Below are 19,700 nucleotides of genomic sequence, written 5' to 3'. Positions count from 1 at the left end.
AGCATGGTATGGGTCCTAGACTACCTGGACGATAGCATAATTAGTAGCTACTTACGGACTTTCGTCACTTCGTACGTACGTATCCCCCATATATAGGAGCACATATTAATTATAATTCACCTATGGGATTAATTTCCTCTTACAAGGTTAGAAAAGAGATTTACCTCGCGTCAAAGCATACTTTCCGGTCCAAGATTATGCTCAAACCCTCAATTCAGTGTCGAACAATCCAAAACTATTCAAATTATATATAAACTAATTAATACATATTCAAAATCTCATATTCCAACTATTAAAGTGATTACCCAACCCTAAATGTATGGTTTCTAAAATTCACCCACGGGCCCGGATTTCAGAAATTTTTGAAGAAGGTTGTTATCCATAACCTCACGAACTCAAATATGTGATTTTTACTAAATTTTGTGGTTAAATCTCATTTTTAGCAAAAACCTAGATTTTCACCTAAACCCATAATTTTTACTATCTTACATGTTATAATCTATCCATGGACTATGTATTTAACTCACATTTGGTAGAAATTACTTACCTCAATTAGTTGATGAAAATCCCTCTCTAACTAGCTCCAAAATCGCCCCCAAGAAGTGTAAGAACTGAGCAAAAATTCCTAAGTCTCGTTTTAAAAGACCACACTGCCTCCTGCGATTCCGCACCTACGGTCGCAGGGCCGCACTTGCGTCATCGCTTTTGCGGACAGAAGTCTGCTTCTGCGGAAGTGCCCAGGCAGGCTGGCTGTGCTTCTGCGGACGGGGTCCCGCTTCTGTGAAGCGTGGGCGCACCTGCAGATCCTAGGCTGACCTTCCTTGGCCGCTTATACGAGCTCACACCTGCGGCCCTAGCCTCACATATGCGATTACACCAGAAGTCTTGTGCTTCAGTTGATGTTTTCCAAGTCCACACTTGGTCCGAGCCTCATCCGATTAACACCCCGGGCACATACCAACAAGTTTGAAATCATAAAAGTGACTCACTCGAAATCTCGGAACGCACCAAAAAATGCTAAAACTAAGAATCACACCCCAAACGAATTGAATCAAACACTACAAAAAAAAACAACATTTAACGACATATTTTAGCAACGGATTGACTACGGAATAATAGTTTCATTGCAAAAAAAAGCCAAAAAGTACTTAGTATATAATATAGCGACGAAATCAAAAATTTGTCGCTAATTGTTGGCGCTAAATATTGGCGTCCTCAAATTACCTATGGATTTAGCTACAAAAACGGAGCGACAAAATTTATTTAACTACAGCGACATAATTAGCAACCAAAAATCCATCACTAGCCTTAATTTCTTTATCAAAATTTTTTAAACCACCTTGCTACGGAAATTTCCGTCAATAATGTACTCTTCAATGAAAAATAATATTATTTTTAGCAACGGAAATTGAGGCGTAGCTAAATCTGTCGCTGAATACCACTTAATTATTTACCCTAGGGCACAAATAAGTTAAACATCAGTCTTTCTTCTAACAGAGTAGAAACGCACTGGGAGCAAAATTAGGCGGCTGGGAGCAAAATCAGTAGAAGACATACCTTGAGGGAAAGAACAAGAGAAAAAATCAGTAGCCAACGTGAATCTAAGGTTTGTAGATGGTAACAGATCTATTTTACAATTAGCAAGACCATGTTCTGTATTTGGGTACTCTCTATTTACTGGAAAGTGTTGAATTAACATTTTTGGGGGGTTAAAGACTTGTAATTTGTTGGAGCACTACTGTGAGCACTAAAAGTACTAAAATTAACGATGATGATGCTTTGGGTTCAAGCTGGATTGAACACCTAGTTGATGTCAATCTTCTAGATCCAGAACCTAAGTGTTTGTTCTTTAAACTTTAGTGCTAATGTCCCGCATCTGACGCGCTTCTATGCTGACTAGAGGTTATGGTCTTCAAATTTATGTTCCCAAGGGGAAAAATTATGGCATCTTTCCTTGATAATATTCAATACTTTCCCCCTAGCTAATGGAAGGAACAATTTATTATTCTATCAGTTATATAGTTCATGTCTCTGTCTTTTTCTTCTTTCTCTTGCTACTAGATTTTCGCAAGAATTTAAATAAAAAAATGTGGCTCCAAAAAATGTATACTATAATTTACCATTTATTAACATTATCATCAAAGCTTCTTAATTTTTTTCCCGACATGTACAGTTTCTTAATGGGATTTGAATAATCCGGAATATTACTGGGGCAATTTCTAGTATATGAAATGGCGTATCATTTTACAATGTTAGAAATATGATATAGAATCTCCTAGTTTATATGAGCTCTCATGGGCTACATGCTGCCAGATGTTGGACTTATTCTTGAGAAATGCTAATTTAGCTTAGACTTGAACTGACAGCAGTGAATGTAGATTTAGTTGACTTGTTGCTCCATCTTAATATTTTTTGTCATAACCCGTTCTTACTCCCTTTATTTGTGCTTCTGTTCCATTTTATTACTTTGTTCCTCTATTATGTCGAGTTGTGTAGGAATTGCTTGTTGACACCCGATTTCTTTTCTTATTATCTTACTCGTAGAAAAAAGAAGTTTGATTATCCTGTTTTGTTTCTATATTAAATAGGAGTATGGATAATTTAGAGCATGCTTGGATGTACGAGAGGTTGGATGGCCGAGGGGGTATTAATTCTAATTTTGTAACTGGCGTGGATAGCTTTCTCCTGTTTGCACGTTCTCAGCGAAATCGCATGAGTGGTGAGAATATTCGATGTCCATGTAAAAAATGTTGCAACATTATATACATGGATGTTGAAACAGTTAGATTGCACCTTTTTAAGTTTAGATTTGTTGAAAACTATTCTTTTTGGAACTATCAAGGGGAAAAGATGTGACTGGCGTGAAGTCTTCTAACAGTGATCTACATGGTGGTGTTCAACATGCATTAAGATATGATAATCCATACCGACAAATGGTTTTAGATGCAGCTGGACCCAACTTTGGGTAGGGTTCTAGTTGGCAATATTATAGTAATACTAAATTTGAGTCGCCTCATCATTTTGAGCCTTCAATGGAGGACGAGGCTAATCATTCAATGGAGGAGGAGCCTAATCCTGAGTCTCAAAGGTTCTATGATTTGCTAAAGGCCGTTGATATAGAATTGTATCCTGGTTCTTCCCGCTCTCAACTCATAGTAGTTTCTAGGATATTAAACATTAAAATGGAGAACACTTTATCATAGAGGGGATATGACCAAATGATGCAATTGATGAAAGAGGCTTTACCTGAAGATAACATAATGCTTGAAAGTTATTATCAAACCAAGAAGCTAGTGCGTAGCTTGGGTTTGCCGGTTGAAAAGATTGATTGTTGTAATTCAGGATGTCTGCTGTATTGGGGTGACGATGAAGACCTCACATCTTGCAAGTTTTGTGGCTACGAGAGGTTTAAACGTCGTGTTGGTTATCGTAAGAGGAAATTAGTCCCTTATAAAAGAATGTATTGTTTTCCTTTGATTCCTAGATTACGAAGATTATATGCATCTCATGCTACAGCCAATGGCATGAGATGGCATCATAAGCATATACAAGAGGAGGGGGTAATGCGTCATCCATCAGACTCTGAGGCTTGGAAGCACTTCAATGAAAATCATTCATTTTTTGCTGCTGAACCAAGGAATGTGAGGCTGGGTTTATGTACTAATGGTTTCCAACCATTTGGTCAATTAGGAAGAAAATACTCTTCGTGGCCGGTGATTGTCACTCCATACAACTTACCTCCTTGGATGTGTATGAAAGAGGTGTACATGTTCTTAACTGTCATTATTCCAGGGCCAACCAATTCTAAACAAAAAATTGATGTTTTTCTATAACCTCTAATAAAAGAATTGACCTTGTTATGGGAGGAAGGTGTGGAAGCATTTGACATCTCAAAAAAGCAAAACTTTCAATTAAGGGTGGCTTTGATGTGGACAATCAGTGACTTTCTAGCATATTATATGTTATCAGGATGGAGTACTGCTGGAAAGTTAGCATGTCCTTATTGTATGGAGGACGCACAATCTTTTAGATTACGTCATGGTGGGAAAACAACTTGGTTTGATAGTCATAGAATGTTCCTTGACCAACATCATCCATTTAGGAAAGATCGTAAAAACTTTCTTAAAGGTCATACTGTCAAAAGACTACCATCAGCACTTAGAACGGGAGAGGAAATTTTGAACCAAATTAGTGAGTTAGGGCTAAGAAAAGTAATAGAGGAAGATGCACAAGTAGTTAATTCGAGAATATGTAAATCTTGTGGATGGAAAAAGCGAAGCATCTTTTGGGATTTGCCTTATTGGAGTTCTAACAAGATTTGGCATAATCTTGATGTCATGCATATTGAAAAAAATATCTTTGATAATGTATTTAACACAGTTCTTAATGTTAAAGACAAAACCAAAGACAATCCCAAAGCATGTCTGGATATGCTAACCTATTGCGATAGACCTCAGTTGGCAAAGGATGCTAGTGGAAAATATCCCAAAGCTGCATGTACAATAGACAATGAAGCAAAAGATATCTTATTCGATTGGGTAAAAAGTTTTAAGTTTCCAGATGGGTATGTTTCAAATTTGGGTCGATGTCTAGAGACAAACAAGTCTAGGTTATTTGGCATGAAAAGTCATGATTGCCACGAGTTCATGCAACGATTAATGCCTATTGCCTTTCGTGAACTACTTTCTAGTAATGTGTGGCAGACACTTATAGAATTGAGCTTATTTTTTAAAGATCTTACTTTGACCACTCTACGAGTGGCTGACATGGAGAGATTATGTGTAAGTTGGAACGTATATTTCCACAGGGGTTCTTTAACTCAATGGAACATTTGCCCATGCACACCATATGAAGCAAGAATTGCTGGACCTGTACAATATCGATGGATGTATCCTTTTGAGAGGTAAATTTAAAACTTCTATGTCATAATAGTGACAAATATTCTACACATGACTTTTTAATTTAACGGTCCATTCATTTATCTATTTAGGTACCTTGGAACTTTGAAAAAAATGATTGGGAATAAAGCTAGGGTTGAGGGATCTATTTGTGAAGCATACTTGATGACAGAGTCAACACAATTATTTTCTCATTATTTTGAACCTCGTGTCATTACACGTAATCATAATGTGGACCGGAATGATGAGGGTGGTGTTATGAAAGATCATAAAGGACATTTATTAATATTTACACATCCAGGTCGACTATTGGGAGAAGCAAAAAAGAGGATTTTATCCTTGGAAGAAATCAAGGCTGCCCAAACTTACATTCTACTAAATTGTAAAGAGGTTGAGCCATTTGTAAGGTAACATTTGAAAGTTATACTTGCTTAATATAACAAATATTCATATATCACAAGCACTAATTTTAACTTATTTTGTTGCAATGAAGTATGTACGTGGAACGTTTACAAGAAAAATATCTAAATCTATCTCAGGATCAAATAGATGAGAATCTTGAAACATATTTCTCTATATGGTTCAAGCAATATGTAAGCCTCCAACAATAATTTACTTTTATACAATAATGTACATAAATTGACTTGTTAAATTTAACTAAGTCTCACAATTTTTTAAATAGGTCCGAAGCAACCATATTGATAATGCATTCTTGCGTAGCCTTGCTCATGGACCATTAACAAGCGCAATATGTCATTCAGTGTATTTTGTTAATGGATATAAATTTCACATAGAAAGTCATGGTAGCGCAAGATCAACAATGAACAATAGAGTTTGTATATCGGATCCAAATGTTGGTGACTACTATGGTCGGATACAAGAGATTATACAAGTAGAATACCATGAAGAACCTTTAAAGAATACTATATTATTCAAGTGTGAATGGTTTGACCCAACGATGAATGTTGGTGTTAAAAAGCATAATCAATACAAATTGGTGGATGTTAACCATCGCCGTCGATATAAAAAATATGAACCTTTTATTCTTGCGATGCAAGCAACTCAAGTGTGTTATGTTCCTTATCCTAGCAAGAGAAAGGACAAGGAGGATTGGTTAGCTGTATTGAAAGTTAAACCTCGGCATGTTGTTGAATTACCCAATGAGGAAGTGATGGCAATTTCAGATGCGAATCTCCCCTTCCAAGTTGAAGAAGTTGAAGATTATGTGATAGATATGAACATTGTCGTTGATGAAAATATACTCTTACATGATCCAAATGGGGATTTAATTGAAATGGATGAGCACGTTGATGATGAATTATTGCTAGATCAACATGAAACTGAAGAAGAAGAAGAAGAAGAAGAAGAAGAAGAAGAAGAAGAAGAAGAAGAAGAAGAGTATGAAACGGAAGATACAGAGGATGATAAGAAAGATTTCGTAGAAGAAATAGATAGTGACTAATGTGTTAATTAAAAATATGTTGATGTACCTTACTGTGTTTTGTTTGTTGTAATCTAAGCTGAATGCTATATGTTTTGTTTGTTGTAATCTAAGTTGAATGTTATCTACAAGAATATATCTATATTTATTGCTTTTCTTTGATGTCTAACTTCTCACTCATTTCCCTAAATTTATCACTTACTATAAAATTGAAAAATCTAGCAGTAATTTTGGCCCAATTCTTGACTTATACCAATGTTTTCTGTTTGTAGGGACTTAATTCTTGACTTATACCAATTTATGACTCTAATTCGCTTACATGTAATTTTTTTTGTAGATATGACTCGAAGGAGAGCAGAGATAGCATAACTCGTGGAGGCAAGTCTCAGTTAGGGGTAGGGGTAATCCTGCTATTCGTGCAAATATGCCTTCTGCTCCCATTCCTATAATTAGTCCTCAACAAGGTGGTACGAGTTCTTTAGTTGGGCAGAATCATATAAATCAAGTACAAACTTTAGCTCCTAGCAGTACGACACCCGTTCAAACATCAGGTCATAGTAGTACCCCAACTATCCATTCTGAATCATCTCCTAATACACCTGATCAGAGTAACCCAATAGGTGAGGGAATATCTACTCAAAGCAACACAATTGGCGAAGGTGAGTGCACGAGTAGTTGCGGGCAGCGGACACTTGTTACTCTTGCTCCTACAGGGTTAGTCCATGTTTTTACTATTATTTTTTATATAGAAATTTTGATTTATGATACCCCTTCAACTATTGTCTTCAAATTTTTTCATATTAGAACCTAGTGGATTATGCTCGACAAAAATATTTAAATCTTTCAAGCAAGAACTTAATCCCAATGGAATCAATTGGAAAAGTGTCTCTAACGAGATAAAAAAACTTTTACTAGGGAGAATTCAAGGTATAACTTCTCATTATATAATGAAATTAGGAAGTGTATTAACTATTATAAATAAGATATTAATGTTATTACTTTATAAAATTATTTCAGAAGAAATTCTATTAGGACTCTTCCATTGATAGTGCAGTGAGGAGCCAATGGGAGAATAAGCCATCAATAAGGTACAAAGATTTCATTTCCAAAATGGAAACTAAAAAATTAGGCCAAGAGGCGTTCCAGTAGAAGTTTGGGAAAGTTGGGATCAACTTTGGAAAGATCCCAAGTGTGTTAAAAAGTCAGAAATAAATGCAAATAATCGTTGTGGCGGTAGGGGTGGAGTCTCCACCGGGACTCACACAGGAGGCTCTGTCTCCATTGGGGAGTATCGCAAGAGACTTGTAAGTATATCGCAACCTTAGCTTTATTGCAACTCTGAACTTAAAATTTCTTCTTGTTGGTGTTAAGAATTGCTTATAGTAACCTTAGCTTTCATTAGGGGTTATGCTTCTAGTTTTAATCCAAGTAAAGCAGTGAGTTTTTATGTTAAAATATTGCATTATGGTTTTGTTCCTAATAATTATACATTTCCTTTTGTGATTAAAGCTTTGTCTAGTACTAAAGAGTACTTTTTGGTGAAGCCTTACATTGTTCAGTAATTAAATTTGGACATATGTTGAACCTTCATATTGTAAATTCATTTTTACATATGTATGCTAGTTTTGGTTTGTCTAATGAGATCATGATTCTGTTTGATAAAATTCCTGAACCAGATATTGTTTCTTGGAATGTGATCATTGATGATCTTGGTCAAAATGGTTGTGTTTATGAGGTTCTTGGTGTAATCAATGAGATGTGTCGATACGGAGTTGAGCCTAACTCGGTTAAATTTCTTGGACTTGTCTCGTCGTGCTTGAAAACGGGTGATTTTGGTATAGGGAAGTTGATTCATTTGTATGTAATAAAGAAAGGGATACACATTAGCGATAATCTTGGAAATGGTTTGATTGATATGTATGCTAAGTTTGGAGATATGGAATCAGCTGACAAACTGTTCAATAGGATGGAAATGAAGACAGTGGTGACATGGACTTCACTTCTTGTTGGTTTTATACAAAAAAGTGAACTAGAAAAAGCTAGTGTAATTTTTAATCATATGCCTAAGGATATTACTGCTTATAATGTTATTCTTAATGGATATGTTGAGGCTCATGATATGAGTTCAGCTGAAATGATCTTTAAAGCAATGCCAAACAAAGATTTAGTTTCTTGGAACACTATGATTGCTGGCTATACTCATAAGTAATTGTCTGTATTGTTTGGACATTGTTCAAGTTCTTGATAAGTGCTTTCCAATACTTATCTTTTTATGAGAAGATTGTTAGTTTAATGTAGCAGAGCAGTGTTAGCGACTTCTCTGCATTTTTCTAAAAAAACTGTATGTTCGTCATTACCCCTTTACTGTGCGGGTGAAATGACTCAAATGCTGTTCTAAAGCTTTTAATTTGTTGTTGTGCATTCTCTTTAATGATCTCAATCAGATATTCGTAGTACATATGGAGTCCGGGGTAAGCAATAAAAATAGGTGTTGTAAATAATATTTTCTTACAACATTAAGGTATAAAATTTAAACTCTTTTCTGGTTACAACAAACTCTAATATTCCCATATATAGTGTTTGCACAAGTTGCCATTTCTGCTGATACAATATAATAGCGCAGGCAAAATGAAGATATAGTTAATTTGTTATACAAGAAGAATTGATGACAAAGAAATAAATTTAGAAGTTGGGGTCAGTGAGTTCTCCATTTGAAGTATATCTACGGTGTTGAATCATTTGAAGTATTGTGTCGGGTGTCTGCTTTTGGTGTCAAAATGTCATTCTTTAGTGTAGGCAATTGAATCTGTATATTCAGCAGTCTACAATGTACCTCTTGCACGATCAGTCTAGTACATCTTCAATACCCTTTTAGTCTGCTAAAACACTCTACAGTTCTTTTCCTGCCATATGTGGTAGATAGTTCTAGCAAGTATCGACCTGTTGTTAGGGATATAGTAGATATGCCCTAGATCCAATATCATACTTGATGATTTGAACATATTTTTGTGAACGTTATTTGATATAAAATATGTATGGCATTTGATATTCTTTTATCATTGTTATTAATTGCTTGATTAATTTGATAAGATCCTTGATTAAATTTTGAGATTTAACATTGTGATGGAGATCATGATAATGAGAGTAAAGTTTCTTATAATTTAATCTAAATTTGTTCTTGATCGCAGGATTATTAATTTGGACATTAGTAATCCGGTTAGATCAATATTTATGTGATCGTCTTTATGGGATAAAGATTAGTTGATCTCATTAACTAAATTACATAGATAGATGATGCATATAGAGATATGATCATTGAACCGACTCATTGGATAATTCCTAATGGTTAGAATTACCATAAACTGTCAATAGGATATTCTCTTGAAGAATGTGATGTAAGAGTTTCCTTTGACCTGAGATCGTCATAGTAATTGACAAGTTATTTATTGTACTTTGATACTAGACACCTATGGCCCTAGGGCAATAGTTGAAAGGATATTGGGTGCGATTAAATACTTGTAGAATTAGTGATTTATCGAGATGAAATCTGTCAACTCTTGGCAATGAGTTTAAGCTCCATGTTGTCATAAATTATAAACGACTAAATTAAGACCTTGGCCAGGGCAATTGAATGAAAGAAGAAAAGAGTTTCTTAGGTCATTCAGCGGTCGATTATATTTAACATGAACACATAGTTGGTCGCCTATTAGGATTTGACAGTTGAACTATATCCTAGGGTGATCCAGAGCTATAAGGACCGAAGGAATTACTACATTATTCTTCTACTGGTTCTTGAGAGTAAATTGTATACTTCATTTTATCCGGTCGTTAAGGAGTGTTGCTAGACACCACCCTTGGTTAGTATATTGATGTGATCAATTTGCTACCGGCTTAGTATTTAACCTATGGGGTCGCACACTAACGAGTGTTCTGATCTTTGCTAAAGGATTAATTATTTTGTTATTTGATAATTAAATTATAGAATTTAATTAGTTAAATAAATAAATTATTAGTCAAAATGAAATATTATTATATTCTTTGCTAGCACAGAAGATATAATTAATATTGTGAACAAATTGAAGTTTTCTATTTGGAATAGAAAATTAAATTATATCTCTTGGTTGATATATATAACAAATATTTATATATAATATTAATGAAAAATTTAATTTGATCAATCCAATTCTTAATTGGATTGACGTGAAAGTTGACTTCAAACCCATAAGAAATGGGATTGGTAATTTTACCAAAAGTCCAATTTGGAATTGGACGCTAGCAGCATTCACGTGAAAGTCCGTAAGGACGTGTTGGCATCTTCCCATTGAGATGGGATTCTAATTTTTCGATAAGTTTATTTTTGGAATAAACGTTTATCCTAAGTAAATCATTATCTCAACCAGATAAGAAAGAGTTTGTAGGTGATGCTATATAAAGGGTGATGGAGAAAATTTGCCGAATAATTTTTCCTTGAGAAGAAAACCCACTTATTGAAAGTGAGAGTGCAATACAAAGCCAAGAGAGAAAATAGAATCACAAGAAAAGTGTTTCTTGTTCTTCTAATTTGAGTTGAGATTTTTGAGAAAAATTTCAACACAATATTCTTCGTTCAATTTGTTCGCGGGTTTCATTGGTCAAAGAGTTGATAGCAAGGATCAGTCTCGGTGTGGATACGCATAGAGTCTTCGCGAAAAATTTAAAACGAGACTTTCTTCACCAGGTACGTCTTAGATCTGATCTATTGACATGTAAATAAATTTTAAACACGAAAAGATCTGCCTAGAATTGTTATTGTCGTCCCTGTGTGTTACGAACACCTATATGCAATCCTTCAGTGGTATCAGAGCCGTGGTTTATTGTGTCTAAAAAAAATTTACGAAATATTTTTAAGATTATATTTGAAGAGTTCAAACCATAATACTTCTCAATTTTTAAATTGTTTGAAAGTTTACCACCTGGTATTATTTTTATTAAGAATTAAAATATGTCAAAAATATTACTGAAGCCTCAATTGCATATGATGAATTGAAAACACTTTTGAATTTTTTTTGTTACTGTTATGAACCATAAAGTTATTGCGGTATGAATTTATTTATATGTGATACATAAAGTTTCATCCTCAACTTTTACACTATATAGGATATGTATGTTAATAGTATGTTGAATTATGTTTATTTGTCTCATATTTATTCTTTATTTTAAATTATTTATTACATGTGATGTAAATTAATTTAGGACTAAGCATGTAGACAACTTGAATTTAATTCATGTGCTATAAAAGATTTGATCTTTATGTTATTAAAAGTTGTTTTAGTAGCAATACCCTCTTGCTAAAATTTGAGTTCTTAAATAATAAAATATAAGATATTTTATTTTAGAGCTATCCATCAAGGTAAATAATTTTACTTATTTCTTGTTTATAAGGAGCGGTCTGACTACTAGGAGACTTATAGTTCGAGAATATGTTAAAATTATTTATTGCATTAGATGTATGGATTGAAAGAATTATTCAATTTTACACTAGATGCCTGGACCACCCGGGGGAGTATAAAATTTAATAAGTTCATTGCTATCATGATGGTTGAACTCAACTATTCCAATAGGATCGACCTGACTACCAAGGGACTATTTGACATAGAGTTATTTAAGAAAATTATATGGGGATACAATTGGTAAGAGTACCTACCTTTAAAATATATGTGAGAAACGACTTGACTTCCAAGGGGCTCATACATATTGTTAAATGATTTCTTTACTCCACTAACACAAATAAAGATTTCGTAAACTATAATGAGGGTAAATAGTTTAAAATAATTAGTGAAAATATCATTTAGATAAAAGTCCATGTCTTCATGATATATGCAAATATGTTCTTATATCATTGCCTTCATGATATATGCAAATATATTATTATATCATTGCCTTTTTTTTCTATATTTTCGATTTCTCAATATGTTTATTATATCACTGCGTGAAATACTTGAGACCAACAACTTGGTAGGACCAAACTTTGATGACTGATATAGAAATTTGAGAATTGTTCTCATGCATGAAAGGCTCATTGATGTGATCGATAAGTCTACAAAGATAGTCCCACCAGAGAATGATGTTCAAGGCACCAAGGTATATCAGAAACACTTGGAAGAATGCCTTGCTATTAGACACATCATTCTCGCTTCTATCAGTTCTGAACTCCAGAGGAAACATCAGAATATGGATCCAACTGCAATCATTGAATATCTTAAGAAGATGGTTGATACACAGTTGGATATTGAAAACTCTCCAGTTGGACCCCTTGTCAATCATATGATTGTTCTTACCGAAGAACATGAGAAGTTGGGGTACAAGCTTGGTAAAGAGCTTTCTGAAGATTTGATCTTGCAGTCAGTATATGATGCTGAATGTTTTCACTATAAAAAGAAAAGGCATTGGAAGAGAAACTACAAGGAATATCTTGCAATTCTAAAGGACAAGAAACAAGGTGAGACATTAATGAAAAATATTTTTAAGGTTTCTTTAGCTACTACTAATTCTTCAATGTAGTTATTAGATACTGGCAGTGGTTATAACATCTGTAATATGTTGCAAGGGTTCAAGATAAGTAGGAGGCTAAAGAAAAGAGAAGTTAATCTACAAGTTAGAAATAGTGCAAAAGTTGTGGCCGTAGCTGTAGGATCAATTTCTTTAATAATGCCTACGGGCAAAGTACTTATGTTGGATGATTGTTATTATGTTCCTAAATTTGTTTGGAACATAATGTCATCTTCTATGTTAGACAAACATGGTTCTCGCAGTATTATAGGCAATGGTATTTGCTCTATTAATTATGGTGATAATTTATATGTGAATGGCTATCTCCAACATGATGTTTATGTCTTACCTAATGTGAATGCTAATTCGATTATGCATGTTTCAAGCCTTAAGAGGAAAAGAGATGATCAAGTAAATCATACATACTTTGGCATTGTAGGCTTGGTCATATTTGAGAGAAAAGAATTAACAAGTTGTACAAGGAAGGGTACCTTGACAAGTATGATTTTGAATCATATCCAACTTGTGAATCTTGTCTCAAAGGAAAAATGACTAAATCTCCATTTACTGGAAGTGGAGAAAGAGCTTCTGAATTATTGGGACTAATTCATACAGATGTTTGTGGGCCCATGAAAATTCAAGTTAGAGGTGGATATTCTTACTTCATCACCTTCACTGATGATATGTCATGATATGGATTTGTGTATCTTATGAAACACAAGTCTGAATCTTTTGAAATGTTCAAAAGGTTCCGTAGTGAAGTTGAGAAGCAGACTGGTAAAAGTATCAAAGTACTAAGGTCTGATAGAGGTGGAGAATATCTTAGTGAAGATTTTACCAAATATCTGAAAGGGAATGGGATTCTCTCACAGTGGACACCTCCAGGAACACCACAACACAATGGTGTGTCTGAAAGGAGAAATCGAACCTTATTAGATATGGTGAGATCTATGATGGGGTTCACTGATCTTCCAATAAATTTATGGGGATATGCTTTGGAAGCAGCAACATACTTAATTAATAAAGTTCCCACTAAGTCAGTCTCTGTAACACCATATGAGATATGGAAATGATGTAAGCCTAACCTTAAACATATTAAAGTTTGGGGTTGTCCAGCTTATGTTAAGAGACTATAGTCTGATAAACTTGACTTAAGATCTGATAAGTGTAGGTTCATTGGGTATCCCAAGGAAACAATGGGATATTATTTTTATCATCCTTCTGACCATAAAGTGTTTGTGGCCAGAGGAGCAACCTTTTGGAAAGGGAATTTCTTTTAGAAGGAAATTATAATGGAGAAATAGAACTTGATGAAGATCAAGAAACTAATGAATTAACACAATATAAAGATCATGAAATCCAAGTTGAAGAACCTTTATTGGATGTTTTGAAGTTGCCAAGAAAGTTGCCATCTTCAACGGTTGAAGTTCAAGAACTAAATGAAGTTCAAGAACAGGTTAATGAACCAGTTCCAAACCAAATTGAACAACAACCAAATCCAGCACAAGGTGAACAGGTTGTACAAATACGTCTTCGAAGGTCTACATGAGAACGTCATGTACCAACTAGATTAAATTTAATGGCACAAGATGATGTATCAAATGAGATTGATCATAATGATGACGACCCTAAGACTATGAAGAGGCTATACAAAGTTCTGATTATGAGAAGTGGTAAAAGGCCATGGAATCCGAAATGGAATCCATGAAGGAAAATAAACTATGGACTTTAGTTGAACCTTCAAAGGATATAAAACCTATTGGTTGTAAATGGATTTTTAAGAAAAATATTGGAGCAGATGGAAAGGTGGAGACCTACAAAGCCCGTCTTGTTCCCAAGGGATATCGTCATAAAGAAGGAGTCGACTATGACGAGATTTTCTCTCCCGTGGAAATGCTCAAATCTATTCGGATTTTGCTTGCTATAGCAGCATACTATGATTATGAAATATAGCAAATGGATGTGAAAACAACTTTCCTTAATGGTGAGCTAGAAGAGGATGGGTACATGACACAACCTGAAGGTTTCACTTCTTCGTCTGATCATAATAAAATTTGCAAGCTCCAAAGATCCATTTATGGACTAAAGCAAGCTTCTCAAAGTTGGAATATCGCTTTAACAAGTCAATTGAAAAGTTCAATTTTGTTAGAAGCGAAGAAGAACCTTGTGTGTACAAAAGGGTTAGTGGGAGCACAATTATATTCTTAGTGTTGTATGTTGATGATATATTGCTCATAGGGAATGACATACCAGCATTGCAAATTACCAAGATTTGGCTATCTGAACAGTTCTCCATGAAAGACTTGGGAGAAACAGCTTATATATTAGGAATAAAGATCTATAGAGATAGATCTAGAAAACTGCTTGGACATTCCCAGTCTTGTACATTGATACCATCTTAAAGAGGTATAATATGGATAATTCCAAAAGAGGCTATCTACTGATAGGCACTGGAATTACCTCAGTAGGGAGGATTGTCCTAAAACACCTAAAGAGAGAGAATGCATGAGTAGGATCCCTTATGCTAGTGCAGTAGGAGCTATCATGTATATCATGACATGTACACGTCCTGATGTGGCTTATGCACTTGGAGTGACTAGCCGCTATCAGGCAAATCCTGGTGAGGAACATTGGAAGGTGGTGAAGACCATTCTTAAGTACTTAAGAAGGACTAAAGACCAATTCCTCATCTATGGAGATTCTGAGTTGAAACTTGAAGGTTATACTGATGCAAGTTTATCTTTAGATAGAGATGATAGCAAATCTATTTCTGGTTATGTATTCACCTTAAATAGTGGTGCAGTGAGTTGGAAAAGTTCCAAACAAGCTACAGTAGCTGATTCAGTGACTGAAGCAGAATAAATAGCAGCTAGTGAAGCTGCTAAGGAAGCTGTATGGATGAAAAAGTTCTTAACTGAACTTGGTGTGGTTCCTTCAATAGAAGGTGCGGTTCCACTGTTGTGTGACAATACTGGAGCCATTGCTCAAGCAAAAGAATCAAGATCACACCAAAAATCCAAACACATTCTGCGAAGATATCACTTGATAAGAGAGATCATTGAATGTGGAGACGTCGAGATTCAAAAGGTTCATGGAAAAGAAAATGCCGCAAACCCATTCACTAAAGCTCTTGGCGCAAAAGAGTTTGACAAGCACAAGTGGAAATTGGGAATGAAGTACAAGAGCGATTGGCTCTAGTGCAAGTGGGAGATTGTTAGGGATATAGTAGATATGCCCTAGATCCAATATCATATTTGATGATTTCAACATATTTTTGTGAACATTATTTGATATAAAATATGTATGGCATTTGATATTCTTTTATCATTGTTATTAATTGCTTGATTAATTTGATAAGGTCCTTGATTAAATTTTGAGATTTAACATTATGATGGAGATCATGATAATGAGAGTAAAGTTTCTTATAATTTAATCTAAATTTGTTCTTGATCGCAAGATTATTAATTTGGACATTAGTAATCCGGTTAGATCAATATTTATGTGATCGTCTTTATGGGATAAAGATTAGTTGATCTCATTAACTAAATTACATAGATAGATGATGCATATAGAGATATGATCATCGAACCGACTCATTGGATAATTCCTAATGGTTAGAATTACCATAAACTGTCAATAGGATATTCTCTTGAAGAATGTGATGTAAGAGTTTCCTTTGACCTGAGATCGTCATAGTAATTGACAAGTTATTTATTGTACTTTGATACTAGACACCTATGGCCCTAGGGCAATAGTTGAAAGGATATTGGGTGCGATTAAATACTTGTAGAATTAGTGATTGATCAAGATGGAATCTGTCAACTCTTGGTAATGAGTTTAAGCTCCATGTTATCATAAATTATAAACGACCAAATTAAAATCTTGGCCAGGGCAATTGAATGAAAGAAGAAAAGAGTTTCTTAGGTCATTCAATGGTCGATTATATTTGACATGAACACATAGTTGGTCGCCTATTAGGATTTGACAGTTGAACCATATCCTAGGGTGATCTAGAGCGATAAGGACATAAGGAATTACTACATTATTCTTCTACTGGTTCTTGGGAGTAAATTTTATACTTCATTCTATCCGGTCGTTAAGGAGTGTTGCTAAACGTCATCCTTGATTAGTATATTGATGTGATCAATTTGCTACCGACTTAGTATTGAACCTATGGGGTCCCACACTAACGAGTGTTCTGATCTTTGCTAAAGGATTAATTATTTTGTTATTTGATAATTAAATTATAGAATTTAATTAGTCAAATAAATAAATTATTAGTCCAAATAAAATATTATTATATTCTTTGCTAGCACAGAGGATATAATTAATATTGTGAACAAATTGAATTTTTATTTGGAATAGAAAATTAAATTATATCTCTTGGTTGAAATATATAACAAATATTTATATATAATATTAATGAAAAATTTAATTTGATCAATCCAATTCTTAATTGGATTGACGTGAAAGTTGACTTCAAACCCATAAGAAATGGGATTGGTAATTTTACCAAAAGTCCAATTTGGAATTGGACGCTAGCAGCATTCACGTGAAAGTCCATAAGGACGTGTCGTCATCTTCCCATTGAGATGAGATTCTAATTTTTCGATAAGTTTATTTTTGGAATAAACGTTTACCCTAAGTAAATCATTATCTAAACCAAATAAGAAAAGGGTTTGTAGGTGATGCTATATAAAGGGTGATGGAGAAATTTACCGAATAATTTTTCCTTGAGAAGAAAACCCACTTTGTGAAAGTGAGAGTGCAATACAAAGACAAGAGAGAAAATACAATTACAAGAAAAGTGTTTCTTGTTCTTCTAATTTGAGTTGAGATTTTTGAGAAAAATTTCAACAATATATTCTTCGTTCAATTTGTTCGCGGTTTTCATTGGTCAAAGAGTTGATAGCAAGGATCAGTCTCGGTGTGGATACACATAGAGTCTTCGCACTATCGAAGAATTTAAAACGAGACTTTCTTCACCAGATACGTTGCAGATCCGATCTATTGTCATGTAAATAAATTTTAAACATGAAAAGATCTGCCTAGGATTGTTATTATCTTCTGCTGCGTGTTACGAACACCTATATGCAATCCTTCACCTGTGTACCTCAGATTGCAAGCGCCTTTCATTTGCATGTGATATGGTCCATTCAATTTCATCTCTATATCCTTTTACATTTCTATTGATGCCCTGCCATACCAACAACTTCCTTTATATGTTTGTTGAATAGTTGCATTAAAAGAACATGTGTTAGTGGTACTCCCTTACGTCTTCACATAGTGGGTCTTAGCATGTCTCTGTTGTAAAGTCTTTTCTAGATATCAAAATACATTATAAATATCCATTTGGGACTTCCTTGATTATTGCATAACAATATTTTCCAGGTTGCCTTTGGGAACTCTCCTTTTAGCTTATCCTACATGCCTCAAATTCAGTAGTTTTCTGTATTCTAAACCTATTCAAGAGATTGAAGAACCTTACTTTACTCAATTTGTATTTGTACATTGACGTGTATTTTTCGTAGATGGAGTTAACAGTGACGTGTGACAAAATTTCTGGTTCTACTATAGTAATATTTTCATCCTTTTAAAAATATTTTTTTTTTGTATAGGCTGTTGAAAAGGGTTGAGACCCAACATCAAGTGAGTTACATTTGTACGTCCATACACATGGGCATGATGGAAAATCTTTTCTTGATGAGAAAGCTCGAATCGTGCATGTAAGCCCAATATTTTATAATCTTATTTACTACAATATAAAAAGAGTATGAAAAGTATCCTCTCTTTTGTTTAATTAAATGCTCGACATACTTAATTATTTTAATTTTACTACTTATTACACCTCTTTTACAGGAAAGGTATCAGAAAATATTACAGGAACAAACACAAACTCAATTTGATATTGATCAATGGAGAGCGTATTACGAAGCCGCGGGAGGGAAAAAGAAGAGAAGAGTATATGGTCTTGGATCTCAAGCAAAATGTTACTATGGACTGAATTTTCGTGGCTCTTCTGGATCAGATGCTTCATCGTTAATACCACCTTCGAGTGCTCAATCAGCATCAAACCTGGATGTGTTAGTGATGCGTTTGATTCCTGCACTAACAGAGCACATGGTTCCTGTGCTAACTGATCATATGCTTCTAGTATTGACTGAGCGGGTGCGTGAAATGATTCTGTCATCCTCACTGACTTCTACTGACCGTCCATCAGATGTGGTACCAACAGTTCATGCTCCTCCTACAACTACTGTTCATGGGGTTCATCCATCGGTTTCAGATGATGACCTTAACCCCTAAGCCTCGTATTTGGAAGCTTTTTGTTTTGAACTTTATTGTTGGTGTTAGGAATAATTCGCACCTTTTTGGTTTGGAAGCTTTTTGTTTTGAACTTTATTGTTGGTGTTAGGGATAATTCGCATCTTTTTGGTTTGAACTTTATTATTGGTGTTACGGATAATTCGAACTTAATTGTATTAGCTATATGCATTTTGATATCATTTTGGACCTTTAAGTATGTTAATTTGTATGAATTTTAGTTATTATTAAGGATAAATAATTTAAATACAATGTGCATGAGCAGAGAAAATTTAAATATTTGATAAAAAAGATCTAAAAGGGGAAAATGTTGCGACAGATTGCGACGGATATTTTTTGTAACAAAAATAAATATATAAATAACATCGCGACAGATTGCAACAGAAGATTTTGGTCGCCAAATGAAAAGCTGAAATGAGTCTCAAAATATTGGCAACGGATTAGCGACCGACTTTCTGTCGCAAAAGTATGCCAACGACGAAATGCATTGTGAATTTAGCGACGGAATT

The 19,700-nt window shown here is 34.4% G+C and overlaps 1 protein-coding gene across 7 annotated transcripts; it reads left to right on the top strand.

The window, feature by feature from the left end:
* The first annotated feature begins 1,312 nt into the window (after positions 1–1,312).
* On the top strand, positions 1,313–19,443 carry LOC107769466 (uncharacterized). Of its 7 annotated transcripts, XR_012703699.1 has the most exons (6): positions 1,371–1,606; positions 6,677–7,053; positions 7,357–7,643; positions 8,016–11,056; positions 18,486–18,593; positions 18,727–19,443. XR_012703699.1 is itself a non-coding variant. In XM_075240710.1 (5 exons), exons 2-5 carry the CDS (start codon positions 4,887–4,889, stop codon positions 6,358–6,360), a joined length of 1,212 nt encoding a protein of 403 aa, XP_075096811.1. In that variant the 5' UTR covers positions 1,313–1,606; positions 4,808–4,886; the 3' UTR covers positions 6,361–6,670. The 7 variants fall into 7 exon arrangements, 1 of the variants encoding a protein (XP_075096811.1); XM_075240710.1 differs by lacking the exons at positions 6,677–7,053; positions 7,357–7,643; positions 8,016–11,056; positions 18,486–18,593; positions 18,727–19,443 and adding exons at positions 4,808–4,903; positions 4,991–5,305; positions 5,392–5,491; positions 5,581–6,670 and having other exon boundaries at positions 1,313–1,606; XR_012703702.1 differs by lacking the exon at positions 7,357–7,643 and having other exon boundaries at positions 1,368–1,606.
* Positions 19,444–19,700: the final 257 nt, after the last annotated feature.

This window comes from Nicotiana tabacum, chromosome 20 (genome assembly GCF_000715075.1).
Source record: "Nicotiana tabacum cultivar K326 chromosome 20, ASM71507v2, whole genome shotgun sequence".
Taxonomy (NCBI): Eukaryota; Viridiplantae; Streptophyta; class Magnoliopsida; order Solanales; family Solanaceae; genus Nicotiana; species Nicotiana tabacum.
This window is presented reverse-complemented; position numbering and strand designations above follow the sequence as displayed.

Excerpts from the sequence above, each read along its gene's own strand:
- LOC107769466 (XM_075240710.1), top strand. Across the intron at positions 5,306-5,391 it reads GAGGTTGAGCCATTTGTAAG|TATGTACGTGGAACGTTTAC; the intron begins GTAACATTTGAA and ends GTTGCAATGAAG. Across the intron at positions 5,492-5,580 it reads CTATATGGTTCAAGCAATAT|GTCCGAAGCAACCATATTGA; the intron begins GTAAGCCTCCAA and ends TTTTTTAAATAG.